This window comes from Patiria miniata, unplaced genomic scaffold (assembly GCF_015706575.1).
Source record: "Patiria miniata isolate m_02_andy unplaced genomic scaffold, ASM1570657v1 HiC_scaffold_5, whole genome shotgun sequence".
NCBI classification, from domain to species: domain Eukaryota; kingdom Metazoa; phylum Echinodermata; class Asteroidea; order Valvatida; family Asterinidae; genus Patiria; species Patiria miniata.
In genome coordinates this window covers 15,905,557-15,923,244 of record NW_024037072.1, presented here as the reverse complement: position 1 = coordinate 15,923,244, position 17,688 = coordinate 15,905,557, and the positions used below count along the sequence as shown (strand labels likewise).

At 41.7% G+C, this 17,688-nt stretch overlaps 2 protein-coding genes and 1 long non-coding RNA gene across 4 annotated transcripts in view; all 3 read left to right on the top strand.

Moving 5' to 3' along the window:
• Positions 1 to 2,373: 2,373 nt before the first annotated feature.
• LOC119741212 lies at positions 2,374 to 11,022 on the top strand. Its single transcript, XR_005272729.1, has 3 exons — positions 2,374 to 3,121; positions 4,345 to 4,390; positions 10,714 to 11,022. It is a non-coding gene; the product is annotated as an uncharacterized LOC119741212 (long non-coding RNA).
• An 11-nt stretch (positions 11,023 to 11,033) lies between these two features.
• Positions 11,034 to 14,253, top strand: LOC119741211. Its single transcript, XM_038216943.1, has one exon. It carries the CDS (start codon positions 11,052 to 11,054, stop codon positions 13,020 to 13,022), a length of 1,971 nt encoding a protein of 656 aa, XP_038072871.1. The 5' UTR covers positions 11,034 to 11,051; the 3' UTR covers positions 13,023 to 14,253.
• Positions 14,254 to 17,474: 3,221 nt separating this feature from the next.
• LOC119740930 (E3 ubiquitin-protein ligase NEDD4-like) overlaps positions 17,475 to 17,688 on the top strand; it is a 39,045-nt gene continuing 38,831 nt past the window's right edge. For both annotated transcript variants that reach the window (XM_038216422.1, XM_038216421.1), the window contains exon 1: positions 17,475 to 17,643. In XM_038216422.1, coding sequence (XP_038072350.1) covers positions 17,611 to 17,643 — 33 coding nt within the window. In that variant the 5' untranslated portion in view covers positions 17,475 to 17,610. The remainder of the gene's footprint in view (positions 17,644 to 17,688) is intronic.

The following is a 17,688-nucleotide window of genomic DNA, read 5'->3' as shown; positions in this document are numbered from 1 at the left end:
CCCAAATTTGACTCATTGGAGCACTTGTGTACGGTCAATTTCCTATGGTGTTACTTCTCTTATTTCGAAAGAGTGAATGGAAATTCACTACATCCGAGGCAACCAAATGAGCTTCAAGCTTCGACAATTTTTCAAAAATTACATTGAAATTCCTTAGAAAAAGTTACAGGGAATTAAATCTTTGACTACCGTTTTCTTCCAGAGATTACCTGGGACAAGTTGCCCCATATAACAGGGCCATGATAAATGATAGAAAATGGCATGAACAGTTTGTGGAACATGAAACGACTTTCCGCACTAAAAACCTTTGGAAAAAAACTAGCGTGTCTTATAGAAACCTCATCTATTTGCGACTATAGTGCCATGAGCACCATGGGTCAGCGACTCTCTTGCCTATTGGGTTAATTTGCAAACTAGCACTCCAGTGATAAATACCCCCACTTCCAACAATCAGAAAAAGACTCACAATACTCCAAGGTGTTTAAGATACACTTCAAATTTAAGTTTGATTCGTCATCTTTGGCAGAAATTTCCATCCAAAGATGACTACCCCTAAAGGTAGTCCTGTGAAACCCATCGCTCTTTTGAAAAATGATGCCTACGCTCCATTGCAAAATAGACTAATAGAGCAATATTTTATGGCCCAATGTCATCCACATTTCACAGAAATACGAGCTTGAACTCTTGTGCACGGCTTCCAACTATCATTTTTACAAGCTATCAAGTTAATGTTCTAATAGCAAATAATTTTAAGGGCATATAAATTGTGACTTGGCCCGTGTAGGCAACTCTGGGCCTATATACAGGTCTACACCATTATGACCTCAGCTGTGTTCAGTTGCGCCATCTCGCGGCAAGACAGAGAAAATACGTGACATGACAGCGCCACCAATAATTTGCAAAATTCTTATCATTTTAAGTTTTGATCAGTCACGATGTATGGTTAAAGTATAGACCATTATCATGTTGCAGCCATTTGGGGTTTTCTCCCTTGCAGATTAATGTAACCAAAGCGAGGCTGGAAGGAAAAATAGTCTGGTCCCTTTTTGCACAAACACATTATCATTCAGTACTGTTATTGGATACAGGGAACATGACTAAAATGATGGGAGCTTGATAAAGGTCTATTAATGGTCCTCAATTGAAAGAACAAAAAAAAGTCTCATTTGGCACTGGAAGACGTATTTTAAAACATTTTAAAGAGATTATGTGAATGACTTCATTTTGATCATACTCCTGCTTGCCAAAAAAAAAAGAACAAAGACGATCAAATTAATATGCCAAACCGTGAGAACTGCTAATCCCAGAAAAATTGTTTGGAAGAGCCTAATTGGTGCATGATGGCCTATGCACGAGATTGATTCAAATACTCCCCCATAAGTATAACTTCGTTGGAGCATTTTAACTCCACGTTGCAAGGAGTTGATCACAGTTATAATCAAGGCATTAAACGCGGTCCCGCACCTTGTCCGGGCAGTGGGCACTGATGACCTGTAATTTGTTAGAGTTTCCACTTTGGACGGATTTCATCTGGTGACCAGGTCAACCTTTCTGAGCTGCAGTTGGACGAATTTACATATGACCTGTGTAAACAGGGGTAGATCCAGCTTTGGCTGGGGGTGTTTAGCTGCATGTCAAGGGAGGGGGGTTAAAAATAGCAGGCATGCGTGCTACGTTTTATTCAGCACGATGTTTTCGGCCGGCGGGTAGTCTTGGTCCGAGACGTTACTATCTAGTGTTTGTGTAGACTTGTCCCCCGTCCCCTAAGGGTGCAACCCTGTATTAAAATTCCCATATACATCAGTCCTAAATGACCATACTTCAAAATTCTTTTTAAAATGCTCAGAACTCTCACAAGTATTTGAGCTGCACAGAAGAATGATGATGAACATAATTATCATCTTTCATTTCTTGATCATTGACTTTTTGAGAAATTCTCGGCACCCAAAGAAGACGATCCCTATTTTTCCCAAAGCGGAAAAGTAGCCATCTTGAAAAACGATCCCTTCACAACATGGCAAAATAGCGCCGCTTTCGAGCCCGATAGCATCCAAAATGCTCACAATTGGAAGCCCCAAGTCCGGGCCAGAGGTTCGTTGCCATATCTTTTTGATTCCCCAATTTTATGGCCAGCTCTCATAACTCTCTAATATAGTATATTTGTTGGTATAACTTTAACTCATGAGCTCCGCGGATGGGTTTTGGCCTATTTACTGGTATGTTACCCTAAAGTCCGAAGGACAATGGAGGGACCGGGAACCATGTGACAGTTTGTGGCGCGTGGACATGTGCACACTTTCGCACTTTAAAAAATATTCAGTCAACAGAGGGCGCAAATTATTTGCAGGACGTGCGTGCTATTTGATGACGGACAGTCAATTATCAAGCCTTGAAACAACGTCCGCGTTCGCGGGCGTATTTTTTTAAAAAAAAATTGCGAAATACAATCAATGCAAGAAAGAAAAATTGTGAAGGCCTTGGAACTTGAAGACTAGTCTTGCAAATATCTATTTCGTTGGCAATCATTTTGTGAAACGGAACGATCGGTCACCTTTGGAAAGTGCGGTGGGTGCCAGCGAATCTAAAACCGTACCCAGCTAATCACCGCCCTCAATAAACCAAACCTCGCGTGAAAAGACTCGCACATCAACGGTAAACAAACAAGAGTCCGAGTGTTGACTACCGCTGCATCATCCATGCAGGAAACAGTCTGGCTTTTGTGTCATGTACTGTGTTGTCATCCCCGAATGCACGCATGGTCGCACACGGGCTTTTCTGCACCAACTTGACATCTCGTCCGTGCAACTGCTGCAATTTATTCCCAAACGTTTCACACTTTTTCTCCGTGCATGAAAAATGATGAAATGAACCTGGTTATCCAACTCGATTTTCGGGACTACAATCAAAGAAACTGATTTGCAGTGCAACCTAGACCTGTGCGCGACTGTCTGCTTAGTGCCAGTCACGGTGTATGTGCGGGACATGTGCGGAAACTATTACTGTTCGATGGAGCTGAACAATTTCTATTGATTCGTCCATTCAGCAAATCGTCTGGTCGACTGGGCTTGGGGCTGTGATTTTAATGGCGGATATTACAATCCTCGAACGAGGAAACTGACAGGTACGTTTTAGGTTCATTCATCTTAAAATTTGCCCCAAATGTATTGATATCGAAATTCCAGAAAATACTTCTTGTCACTCTGCTCTGAGTCAAACAACGTCTAGTGCGGTTTGACTTGTCTGCAGTTGTGGAATCCTATTACTGTCCATGGCAACAACGTGTAAAGACAGATTATAGTGCCTCCTCTCGCACTGACAATTCGTAACAATAATCGTTAGACGGTTCAGTATTAAAACGAGGAAAGAAGTTTGTAAGCCCTCAGTTACAAAAAAATATATGAATCCAGGAATTTATTGTGTGATGGGTTTGGTATTTGAATCCGAACAAAATGTTCACATTATGTTTGTAATGAATCTTCGTTTTAAAATCTGTATACTGCGTCTACTGTTCTTGAAGACATTATCGAAAACATTTGTAAATTATTACACAAAGAACCCGTCAAAATAGTTTATAATTTAACAAGACATTAAATGTTATCTGAGTGGGCGGATGACGTTTAATTAATTTGCTTCGTTATGTCAATTTGCTCTTTGATTTTGAACATCAGTCTTCTCCTAATAGAAATTGTGCAGTAAAAAGCACTCAACAATTTTCAGGTTTTCGGCGCTTTCTTTGTTGACACTAGTGGCCACCTCCATTGCTATCTGTGAAGACCCAAAGGATGGCCGCTATGTTTGTCAGAATAATGAGTGACGGGCTTATCTAGAATTAATCGGTTTGTAAAAGGTCGTGTACTATTTTGTAATTGGATGTTTATTGGCAAAGAAATAGTTGTTGGTGCAAGCCTGTTGTATCTGTTCTACATTTAGAGGATCCTGTTATCTACTCCAAAAATCGCGCAGTTCTGGACCCCAAAAAGCAAAAATTATGAGCAGACTTTAAACTTCCATGGGATATATTCTAGTACAGTTCATGCCGACGTCAGGCCAATGTTCAAGTAGGCCCTAAAACATTACCGGGCCATTTATCAAGTTCTTCAGCTTTCAAGCGTCATCTCCCACCGCGACATTGGAGTGTTTTATATATTTTCTTTTTATTTCACCACCGCCACATTCCAAAATCATTTTCCGAACACAGTCAAATCGTTCAGTTCAATCTACACCAGTTGATTACGTCCATATATCAATACATGTTTGTCTCAGCGATAATTCTTTATAAGAAATGTCTCTTTAACGTGTGAGGGATTAGTAGATAATGCTTTGCTTATCTTTTGTCGGTTGCAGCATTCGTCCCATTGCGTACTAAATGCGAACGTCCTCTAGAATAAAGGTAAGACATCTACTTTGTTTCAAAAATACTATAACTACAAGATCGTGTGTCCGTTGTGGAAACAGAGGCCAACATTCATAGTGCTGTAAAACACTCATTGTTGCACATAATACAAAAATAAGTATCTAGCCAGATATCGTGTCAATGTCATTTCGTTTTGCTTGCATTTCTTAAATTCATAAATTGAGTTATCAGGCCTGCTACGATTGTCGCATGTTTCCTCCTTTGTTTCAGAGCTTTGTGTCGTCTTAAATGTTGTCTTAAATTTTATCCTTTTTCGTATCTTTCAAATACATGTACTACAAAACTAAGCTACAAGTACTAAGTGTGGAAATGGACCCCACATTGAAGTAAATGTATTTCTTTTTCCCCCGACTGCGTCTTGAAAATACTGCACTGCGTCAAACACATTTTCAAAAGTGTATAATATCGTTTGGAGTGTTTTACTTTTGGAATTTTTTATTTCGCTATTATGACTCCCGAAAAAAGTGGGCAAAAGTACACTCCCAACGCTGGTTAAATTTACCCATATTTAACCAGCGTTGGGTAAAATGACACATTTTAACCAACTGTTGCTTACCAGGTGAACAGCTCAACAGTTGGTAAAAAAAAAAAAAATACCCAACGTTGGGCAAAATGTGCCCAACGTTGGGTAAACGTTGGGCGAAATTGGAAAATTTTACACAATGTTTGTTTTATATTTTATTAAACCAACATTTTTAACCAACCAAATTTTAACCAGCGTTTTGAGAGTGCATCATCAAATAATACATAGTTTTGGTCAAGCCCGCTAGAACAAACTTTTGCCAGGGGGTGCTGGAATTTCTAAAGGACGGACAAAATTAATGCGAACGCGGAGTGCAAAGCCCTTACGGCGTGGCTTAAAGGGCCCCTAAAAGTTTTGGAATATGGATGCTCTGTGGTGCAATATGAGGCGATTCCTAGCCACTTTCATATGACTTTTTTAGGAAACGTTTTTTGAGATTATAAAGACAATTTATTTCACTTTTTTGTTTAGAATATACTGTTTCTACTGTACTGAAAAGTCGAAAACCCTGTATTTTTATCTCCATTATTTGTTCCATTTAATTCTGGAAAAAGAATTGTATCATTATGCATGACATCGCATGTAAATATTATTGTTGCTAGGCTGCTTTCTTACATTTAGTAAATTCCGTCGTGTATGTTTTGTTTTATTTTCCGAGCCCTTACGGCGTGGGGCCACAGGGCCAGGGGCCTGCATTAAGGCCCCTGAAAATGTTGGATTCTGGATGCACTGTGATGAAATATACTGAAGTATATACTTAAACTTATAAAACGCGAAAGGATGTTTTTTGGTTCAAGTTAAAACAAAATGGTTCCACTGGAAGCGGATGAATTTCTGTTCATAAAAATATTCACATAGGCCTAAACGATGTAGCTCTTGATATATTTGCAGTGTTATTTGTTTGTTACAGGGAATGGCAAATATAAAAGACTAACAGACCAAATGCATCTTTATGTTTATGATCGGTAGGTGGCAAGTTTGTGGCTAGGCAAGGATTTATCGGTCTACTGAGTTTTTATGAGAAAAAACTTGAAGAGGGTAACACATGAATAGCTTTTTTATTAAAACGAAACTACACTGGAACTAGTTTCAATGGAAGCCCGTCCCACTCCTATTAGGTTGGGATGTGTGTGAACCTTGCTATTTGTTAATGTTGAGTACAGAATGCTAGCAACGTCAATGAAACTTTTAAATGAAAAGAAAAACCTTCAGGGGAAAGGTATGAACATTTGCCCCTATTGAAAGATCGAATGAAAAAAATCGTGGCAAGCATAATCAACTTTGCCACCATTGTCATGGCCGAGGTTATTGCTTTCGGGTCAAAGCTTCCATCATGGCAGAAATATCATAGACATGTCATGATTTTAGATACATTGAGAGAAATAACGATTCTGCACTGCCTGAAGATTTAGAAAATACCTCCTCCTGATATTTTACAGTGTTACTTTGTGCTAGACGTTCGAAGCGCAGCGCTTTGCCGCGGCAAAACTAGAAACGAACAAAACGAAGGAGATATTTGTAGAGGAAGCATAATGTATAGCGCAGCGGCGCAATTTCAACGTCCTAGAACACTGCTGGCTGGAACACATTTTTGCCCGGGAGTACGGGGTGCTGAAGCATATTTCAGCACCCCAATCCAAAAAGTTGGGGGTGCTGCACCCCCCGTTCCTGCGGGCTTGGTTTTGGTGTATCATTTATTTCTTTAACAATTCTGTTTTTGTTTGTGGATAACATGCTCCATTTGCTTTGCTGTAAATTCAGACTTTTACAAACGCCACAATCCATGCCCTTTGGCATGCACAGACAAATATTTTTGACTGAGGCAGACACTGCATGCAAACAGCACCAAACACCTCAGAGAATAAAACACACGAAACATACCATGCCGCCTCTAGCAAATGACAATAGAACAAGGTACTGCGTAGGGGAGCAAAAACTCGTTTAGAGTTACGAAACTTAATATCAGTTTATGACTGGCTTGCCAGGGTTCAAGAATTTTATAATTGAAGTGAAACTTCACCTTTTTTTTCTCTGCATGTGGACACCAACCATGTTTTCAAAACAGAATAGCGTCTGGACAAAGCTAGTGGATTAAAGTGATATTGATTTCACTATTGGTATTGGGTTCTTTCAATCGATCCCTGTAAATGAATAACAGTAATATCGATTTTAATGTGTATCGTGGCTTCAATTCACGAACACTTTATTTCGGAGAGACATTTTCTGTGTCGAAAAACCAATGCATGATAGCGAATTTAATTAAACACTTCTTCATTCTTGAACAATGCTTGTGTATCTGAGTTTTCGAGACCCTTAAAGACAGGTGTGCACGCAAAAAAAGACCTCTTGCCGAACAGTATTCCAGTCTTTTACTGACTGTTATGGGCTTTGTAATTTGTTTTCCAGCTATATTGTCCCCTAATTCCCTGTTTCTGAAACATCAAAGCATAATCGTGTTTTGCATTCCCACTTTAGCAATCTGACTTGTCCAGTCGCCAAAAGTCACACAATACACGCGTGCATTGGTGTCGAGGTGTCTATCACTACTGTTATTTCACACTCTAAATACGTATCTCTCCATAATGAGAACCGTTATCGATTTTAATTTCCTGTCGCTATTTGCCTCCGTTGTGTGATCAGTCGCTTCGAGGAACGAAGTCAAGAGAGTGCAATGTGTTGTCACAAAAAAGACCTTTTGGAATGGATCGTAGGCTAGGTCACGTAAAAAAATTATCTACAAAACATGTGCACACTGGGTAAAATGGGAATCTGTACATGGTTTTCTCTTTGAAGTTATAGCTGTCTTCGATAGAGGCGAACACGAAAGACTGATGATAGTGATAGAATTTTAACGATGAATAATCTCAAAACCTTGGTTATAACTTGCGAACTTACGCGACAAAGCAAATCAAACTGTACTAGTCTCCCAAAGTTGAAAATGGTATGGTGAAAAGTCTCGCGGTATATCAATGTAGTAGCGCTTCATATTGCAACAACTCAGTGTCGCAGTGACTAATCGCTCTAAGCTTCATCCTTTCACTAGGTCTATACAGTCCTCAAGATAAATCCCTTTTAATCTTCTCTGATAAAAGGGGCCTGCGTACTCTAATTAAGCATGCAGTAAACCCATGAGAGCCGAATCAGATTATAGATTGCGTCATAATACTAGTCATTATTATCGTAAAAGGGGTCCCGTCACTTTGGCGGAAAGGTCCGTTCATAGGCAAATATCCTTCTCTTAAGATGCAGGACATTAGAAGTGGTTATACCACAAAGGGCTTAATAGTCTTCAATCACGAATCTGGCATATTCAATTGAAAGCGAGGTAAACTCTTCATTTTTGAAACTTGCGAGTAGAAATGAAAGCAATTCGCTCTTTTCTTACTTCCGCCATGGGCATGCAGAGCCTCGATCTGTTAACTTTACACAATAAATATAGCCGGTTCAGTGATTCCCGTGTCGGGGTTCAGATCACTGAACCGGCTATTTTTATTGTGTAAAGTTGCCAGATCGAGGCTCTGCATGCCCAATGGCGGAGTGTGAAAAGAGCGAATGACATGGAAGTTCAATAAAAGTGAATACCAGTCTGCTCTGATGAATAATTAAAATGTACGATTAAACATATACCCTAATGTTTTAAACCACATTTGAAAAAAATCAAAGTGAGGCTTGGCACGCACCCAATCATAATCTGGCACCATCCCATTCAACAATAAAATAGATTCAGGAAATATGTTCGAAGATGGCTTCCTCGTTGAGCAGAAATTATTTTGCTGAGAATTGTTTTTATGCTAAGCATGTAGGCCTAGCAGTTGAGAACCAGTCATAAGTGTTATATATTTCACGCAATTTTGGCTGGTCATCGGTGTCTGTGCTTAGCAATTATCTCTGCTTAGCAGCTTCATAACTTCGGCCCGTGTGTCAATCGAAAATGGTTCTATATCAGATCATAGGGTGGGTCGATGGTCGAACCTCCATGGTCCAACCAAAAACAAGAAAATGTAAAATCTGCTTTCCGATTAGGCATAAGTGCAACGCACCATCAGTAACTGCACACTATTCACACACCAAAATAGAACTTGAAAGCGAGTTCAAATTGTGATCGTGCAGCTTTATAGTGTGATTCGGAAATTGAGTTTTTGCCGGAAACAGGTGGAGTACTGGCGTTCGCTTTCGCATAGAGAGCCGTTTGTTCTCACCGACGAGGCAATTTTGCTCCCTTCATTTGACAACTGCGAGTGGGGGCTTCATCATGGGGCCCAGGGGTGGGGCTTGTGCCCCTCCACACCCCACCACCCCCCCCCCCAAAAAAAAACCCAAAAAGAACACCCCCCCCCCCCAAAAAAAAAAGTCGATAAAAACTGCATACGGTGCCGATTTTCTACTGAGAAATTAGACTGCATTATTTGGGTAAAACCAGGCAATGGAAACAAACTAACGGAAATCGTATGAGGATGTAATGTGAAATGGTAACATAGGATACCGTACTCAATCCAAGTCCCACAAAACACAATGTGATTTTGTTTGGCTATTTTTATTTGTATCCGCTTGACTTGCGTCTACGTCAGACGTTAAACACCGTTGCTAGTTAACACCGAGAGCTGGGTAAATATTACCCGCGGGATCTCATTCATACAGCTCACGGCCTTTGTCAATAAACGCGTCTTTCATTGACTTCTGCTGATTGTGCGTGCGTAAACAAAAATGGTTTTGAGTGCGGAATGATACCCTTTTAGTTTGTCAATTCCAGCGAGATGTTTGTCGAATAATGTTACCGTTGAATTTTGGACTTGCTTGGTAAATCAACAGGTGCAGTTAGGAAATAACAGGTTGTGTGTGAGGCGAAGGGTAATAAGGGTTCAAATTTTCACCATTTTTTCGACTGATTATAATAATGATGTAGATAACAATTATTTCAGAAAATGCTATGCCGTAAAATTCACATCTCAACAGCAATCACGAAAGCCAATTCTTAACCCCTTAAAAAATATTAAAATATTTTGCAGAACGCAGCCGGTATAACTTAGTTCTTGGGAATTCTTTTGAATCTTATTACGATGACAATGTATTGTTTTCAGTCAATCAAAAAAACTGACGTAACCCAAATCCAGGATCTTCTTTTCGACAGATCGAGTGGGCCACATCTGGTTTAACATTTCTTTTCACTAAAGAATATATTAAGTTTAAGAGGTCAGTCAGATTGATAATGTGTACGCAGTCAGAAGAGAATCCGTTCCCAGCAAATTATATGCTGAGGTCCTTGCCACGATACGCTAGGTTTATGGGCAAATGAAAAGCCTCAGTTTTGAATCTAGAGATGTTTAAAGACGCCGTAAAAAACTTGCTTTTCCGACATTTCAAAACTGGCAAATGATCATATTCAGTGATCGTAGATATGGACGCGAGGTTAGCTGTTCAGTGAGATATATGATCCGTTGCCATTTTTTCTCTGAATGTCTGTGTTCCTTTTGGTTAATGCTTTGTTTGTTAATTCATTTGTCATTTTGTTTTTAATTGACTATTTTAAGTATTTATTGTAACCTAATATTGTTTGTTTGTGTTTGGGATATTTTTTATTGTAATGTTTGCTTGTCCTTTTTTTCATTTTCAGTTTTGTCTTGTTCTGTTGATTTGTTTAATTTTTCACACGCACATACCCTAACATCTCCAAATTCATCCTCCAAATTCATCCAGAGGGATACAACTTTTGTTTGTGACAATGTGAAATTTAGTTCTAAAGTTTTGTTCGTATTTCTGTGTTCCGTTCTCTCTACAGGTACCAACGCTATTGTCAGCTTCCACGAAGTGACGATCAATGAACAGCACTGATGACATCAGATGGTGAACATCTTCATTGAAACTACTTGAGAGGGATCTCTGGACTTGAGCAAACAGATTTTATGACTTTAAGGAGCTGGCCGGATTCAGTGCCTTTTTAGCGATTACACAGTAGAGGTATACCGTGTCATCGTCACATCTCCATAGATCATAAAGACACTGCCATGAAGAATGGCCGGTCATTGGTGTGAGATACTTTGGACTGCAGATTTCTCTGTTCGATTCCTGAACTTTACACCCATCCAGTCAGGAAAATACCCAAAATCGGGCTGAGTCATGAGTGTTGAAGCCATGATGCCGCACGATAGCCGAAGTCTACCGGCTATCAGTCAGCGACGCTCCAGCTCTCTTCAGGAGGGTTTCCGGGTTGCTGGCGACCGCCAGAACGCCGTTGAGGTTGTCGGAGCTGTGGCGAGATTCACTGGCGGCCCCTACTCTCAGCGGACGGATAGTAGTGGCAAATCGAGCAGTGGGAGTGATAGTCGAGTTTCGGAGTGCTCCGAGCACAGATCCGGACAAGGAGCTGCTAAGACTTATTCCGGTGGTGGGGCGAGTCAACTCTTGATCCGAGACAAGATTCAATTGAACGGCGGTACGGCGTCCGATCGGCAAACTCGCAGCTTCCTACCGCGCCTCATCGACGACCAGGGCCTTCTAAGAGTTCCCAAGCCGGAAAAGGAGCGGCTCACATTCTCTTCCAGGTCATTGGAGATCTTCCCCAGTCGGGACCTGATCTCAGAGGAGCTTCGGATGCGGACAATCTCCCTGCCTAGCCTGGAGAATCGCCGAAAACACTACGGCCGGCGTAACCCCGTCGTGTCGGACCACGAGGAAGAAGACGGTTACACGAGTTATACCACCGACGATTCAAGCGATGGGGAGGAGAACCCAATCGTCGAAATCGACCCCTTTCCAAACGTCGGTGCCGACTCCTACCTTAACAGTCGTTTACTCCCCGACTTCCTGCCTCCCTATCTCAAACCATGGACCCCTGGGATCCGTAAGACCAGACGTAAGCGGAGTCACAGGAGCGAAGAGGCGGAAAGGAAGAGGAAAGAGCTGGAGGCTCTGACGGCTAAAGAACGCAAGAGGAAGGCACATGGTAATTCGCGCCCTAACCGGCGGAGATCCGTCCGGAGCGACGCCTTCGCCAGGAAGAGGGAGAGTGAAGCGGCCAAGAGACACCCAGTCAGAAAACAATTCGTCTACTCGGAGCTCGTTCAAGTCGAACTGCAGAAACTCACTCCCAAGCGATTACCGGGAGGCAAACTTAAACCCATCTACGACCGTCGGACAAAAGAGGGCGACATCGACATTCCCAGGGAACTCCGCATTTCCATGGACAGCTTGTCACTCAAACCTGGCGAGAACCGAATCGATTTCTCAGACTCGCCGGCAGCGATCAACAAAAGAAGGAAGCAAGAACTACAGGCCTTGCTGGAGAAGAGGAAGAAACTCCAGCGCCAGATGGTTCACAAAAAGAAGCGAAAGGTCCGCTTTGTCCTCCCAGACGAAGAGAAGCGTAGGCATGAGGTCAGCGCACAGGTCAACGTTGCGGGCGGTATACAAAACGAGACTCGGAGTAGGAGTACGTCACCAGGTCAAAGTTCAAACAATGACGTCGAGGAGGCTTCGAATTATATCGCCGAACAAAACAAAACTGGACGTGAAACTTCGCCCAACCAGTTAGACAATCGCAATCCGGAAGAGTTCGTTAAAGACGATGAAGGACGCGAGTGCAGAATGGATCGAACTAATAGCTGGGTGGCCAGTCACACATCTCATAACTCACTTGTAATCCCCAGCAACACCAAGCCTGACCAAGAAGACACTAATAATGTCCTCCCAGCTCAAAATTCAATCGTACTCGTGCCTGAGAACGTTAGCCAATCAAGCCGAAGTCGCCAATCAGTTACAAGCGGCAGTTCTAAATCGCCGCTTGATCCAGACATCTCTAAAGACAGTGCAGTTATCTCGGATTTCAACTCGGACTACCAACTCGATGGAGCCCCTTCCAACACTCGAGATACCTCATCAGCGGAGAAACGAAGACATCTCTCCGTGGGGGATGACGTGGCACAGGCCGCTCAACTCAACCCTCTGCCGGGGAAACGGCCGGACTCGCCCCTTCTGAAAGACGACGGTGTCTTGGTGGCGGACGCTCCGGTCATCGCAGAGTCCGGTGCCGTACGGGAAATCAAGTTCCTCTCAGAACGACTCCCAAGTATCATTATCTCGGATACGTGAGACAATCACAAGGGCAGGTCTTAGTGAAGTTTTATTGGAAGGATGTAGTTGGGGGAGGAGCGACAGAGTTCGAAATTAAAAGTGACAATCCGTTTTGAAGAATTTCTATAACTGGTAATTTTTGCTTTTATTTTAGGACTGTTTTCTTTAATCTCAATTACGATAATAAAAAAAATAGGTTCCACTCTCCGCTCTGTATCACCGACCGAATGCTAGATACGTCACAGACTAAAACGATGCGTTCAGTTTGTGAATCTTGTTTGCAACTACATTGTACTCGTGAAAGATTTTACAGCAAATTATGAAAGATCGAGCGAAACACTTACCAATAGATTTCCTATGATTTTCATATTTATGCGTTTTCTTTTGGTAGTTCCTGTTCAAAGAAATAAAGATCTCTAGAATTAAATTGAACATTTTATAATGTAAGTCATATGATGAGTTTCGACTCTATTCCTTTTAGACCCATTGTTAAAACTAAAATCTTGAAATGAACCACGGCCCTCCGAGTTTAACAAATTCCAATGATTGAAAATTATTTAGGCCTAACTGCTTAGAATTTGAAAATACTATTTTGCATTTTTGTGAATATCTATGGAAACTAGGAACCTCAGATTCTCTTAATTTTGATCTGAGGTTACTGAGTAATATCGTTCTGTTTTGTTTCTCGAATAAGGCTCATTGACTCTGGAATTATGAGTTCACTGTTCCATATTTACTATGATTAAATCATTGAAAGGTATACGCACACTGTACAAAAAAAAGTTAGGCAAAATGGGTTGCTAAACTGGTCGAATTAGCACTGCCTACACTCTTGGGCAAATTCTTCCCAATAGGCCAATTCAACCCAATATGAGGTAATTTCATGCCAATGCTGGGTAAATTACATTGCCCAACAGTGTTTTATCCAACCTTTTTACAGTGAGAGCATAAATTTGCTTGGCGTCAATTTTTCTCGCCTGAAACAACTTAATTGCTCAAACAATAGGGTGCATATTAATTAACTAACTTGTTGAAGATTTAGATCAGTGGCTGCTGTATATTTTGAGAAAAACAGGTTTGCACAATAATATTTTGGGGTTTCGTTACTGTATTCTGTAAATCACTTTTTAAACCCAGCTTCAGTGATTTTTTTTCTTCTGAACGTTTGTGTGAGAAGATTAGGCGTAGAAACGGAATTGTAATTTTTCCAGAACTTCAGTATAGTGAATAAATAATCTTTGGTATTCTGCATTGCCTTAAAATGTCGCGTGTGTGTTTGGATACATTTTGCTAGAATTTTAGTGATATAAGATACGGTTTCATTTTTCCCACCATGTCACGCGAAGATCAATAGAGGTCGCTATTTTTATGACACATGATGCCTCAATACGGTTCCCACTGCCGGTGTGCCTATCAAGGGGCCCTGTTCCTAGTAATACTTGCGCGTGCATAAAATATTCGACGGTTGTATATATATATCCTTTTTAGGATATCGACAATCATAGGGGTACCAGCGAAATTTTAGACAAGTTTCTGTTCCGAGTGCAAACATGAGCGTCGCCAGGATAATTTCTAGGAACGGGGAGGGGGAGGGGGCAAAATCACGGTTAGGCCAAAAAAAAAATACTCGGTCTCTGGTCAGACCAAAGTTCCGGAATTGATGCGGCGACGCGGCTTTTTTTTTGGGGGGGGGCTTTTTATTTTTTTTTTTCAAGCTTGGATTGTACAGACAAGGTGGGGTACTATTTTGCTTTTTTTTTTGGTGTCCTCATGTACATTGGTGTCCTCCATAATTTGCCTTGGGGCCCTCGATCATTTGCCTTGGTGCAATTTCCCATTCCTTGGTGCTCTTTGGTAAAAAAAAAAAATGAGGAGGTGCGGCAATAGAGGGCGCTGTTGGAGCTACCGCGGTACATTTTGGAAAAAAAAGATTGACGCGCATGATTAAAATCGACGCGCGCGCTGACCAGAGACCGACTTATTGGGGTTTTTTGGGCCTTAGCCAAATTTCCCGACAAGCCCTCCGTGCTGGAAGGCAGCTAAGAAGTAATCATGACCACCGCAAAATCAGAGGGGGGGGGGGGGGGGGGGGGGGGGGGGGGTAAGGGGGTGATAGCATCTGACTGCAGAGGACGCTCTTCAAAGTGGACAATAATTTGGTTTGTTCGTAATGATGGTTAAACCATCATGAAGGTAATTGAGCGTGCGAGGGTAATACAACTAGTAGCGGTTATGAGGTGATAATTAAAAATTAATTATAGTACTTGACTTGACGTCGCCCCTCTTGTCTTCTTTGTTATTTTCTTTTTTTTCCGTCTTGTTTTTCAATTTCCCGGGGAAATACCCCCCCCCCCCCGCGACGCCCATGAGCACAAACCGTTCTTTCGAATTTTCAACTGAAGCATGTTTTGTAGAGTGTAGCTTGATCTCATCTCCTTTGTGATTACAAGAGAAAAGGCAAATTGTTTTATGCCCAACTAAAGGAATCGTCAAATCTTGATTTGCACGTGCGCAATTTAAATGTCAAACTTGCTAATAATATTGATTTTAAAACACCACTTCCAAAAGGTGATCATGGGTGTAAATCCCGGGGTGGGCGGGAAGGATATAACCACCAGCGGCGCCCCCCCCCCCCCCCCCCCCCACCTGTTGACTTGGGGATTAACTTTAGAGGTGAGAAACCAGTGCCGATTTTAAGGTTATTTTGTAACTTCCCAACGGTCCAAATTCATTCTCTGTAGGTTTGACAAACAGTTCAAAAGTGTTTTTATGTGACGGTCACCCCCACCCCCTAAACCCCCTAAACCCCCCCCCCCATTCTGCAACACAAATTTACGCTACTGGCCAAATTATAGGCCTTCACATCCAACTGCTTTCTGTTCACTTTTTAGTTAAGTTATCTGATGATATCTCCACTCCAAAAGAAACTGATGTTTTCTGCCGAGCCTAAAACGGCGAGAAACCACTCTAAGGCCAAAAAAAAGTCTCCGGTTTCTGGTATGGAGCTTGCCCAAAAAGTGGTGCGGCAACGCGGCTTTTTTTTTTTTTTTTACCTGATTTTTTTGCTTCAAATGTCGGCTGATGACTGCAAATGGTGCCCGACTAAACTTAGTGCAAATATATGGGAGTCCAGAGAGGCCACATAAAGCTTATTCTCGACCATAACCCAATCTAAAAACACGTTAAAATTGTGCAGCAGCAGGATTCCAGTCAAACCAGTGAGTTTGGCGGTTTTGAGACATCATCTTTAATTTAAAAAAAAAAATTTCATTTTGCCGACGCGCATGGCTAGCTACGGCGACGCGCGCGCATCTATACCAGAAACCGGAGACTTTTTTTTTTGGCCTAAAGTCCAGGTACAAAGTCTTGCCGAAACCTTAACTAGGGCCGTTTTCAAAACTCCGGCCGCGGCTGCTTTCTGTTCTGGCTTCATTCATGCAGTTCGGCAAAACAGATGGAGCCGGACGGACCGCAGCCGGAGTTTGAAAAAACGGCCTAAAGTTCGCGTGGATCGTGGCACCAGTGTTATGTACAATTTTGATTCCCATGAAAATAAATCTGGTCCCCACATGGACTCTTACCCACGGGTCAGACCTGTCATCACTGTCGAAATTATGTTCACTATTGGCATGCGCAATACAATGGGTCCGTCCAAATTCGACACAGCAATGACTCGGAAGTTGTGAGAGAGGGCGCTCTGTAACTATCAGCGGTAGCGATTTCAACATTGAAAACACATTTTAATATTCAGTTCGCTTAAGTGGAAAATTTCATGAGAAGAAAATCAAGCTGCCTGGCCATTTACTGAAAATGAAATTATTTGACATGGAAGGGGCCGGGGACAAACTTTTCTGCATGAACATTAAGGCATAAGCCAGGCTTCAAATGTCATTTTCTAGCAATAACTTAATTATCTACTAGGCCCTCTACATGTGCACTTAACATAAAATCGAAAATCGTGTCAAAATAACGTTTTGTCTAGGAACTTTATGATTTTGAACAGGTTTATCCAGAACATCCCGGAATTTTCATTTTCTGTGAAATTTAGGGTGTGAAACTGTGTAAGAAAACAGTGCGTTCCACGTTTATAAAGGAATTATTTCTGGCAATTAATTCACTGATTTCTGATGTACGGAATATAAATTTGTATGTTCAGTCGACAAGTCAGTCATGGAGGCAGAAATGGTTCAGTTAATATATGTGGGTTTTTATCCAAGTCCTCCGTATCATTCCGTCAGTACCTCGATATTAAAACGTGGAAAATTTCGGGACAGTTTGACGATCAGATTTTCCATGGTAAAAAAGTTGTTTATTTCTTGCGAGTGACGTCATCGTGGCGTCAGGCTCCCAGACGTCACTAACGTGAATCCGGGTACAGCAGAATGATTTTCGTGATATCGCGCGTTTGTACGGCAGGTCAACTCCCAAAATAACAACTGGTGCACGGTATTTGGGTGCAAACGAAACTAGGTACGGGGAACCAGTTATCGTTTCAGACAACAGCAGAACTTCGCAAAATTGTGGAAGTGGGAAGTGCCTGGGCAAGTATTAAACAAGAAATTATACTTTTTTTGCTAGTGATCTCGTGAAACAAAAGCAGCAGTTTATGGCAACAGTTTTAGGACTTCCCGACATTTCGGTGAGTAATCAATTGTTTGTAAATCCGTTCGCCAGTTCCTCACTC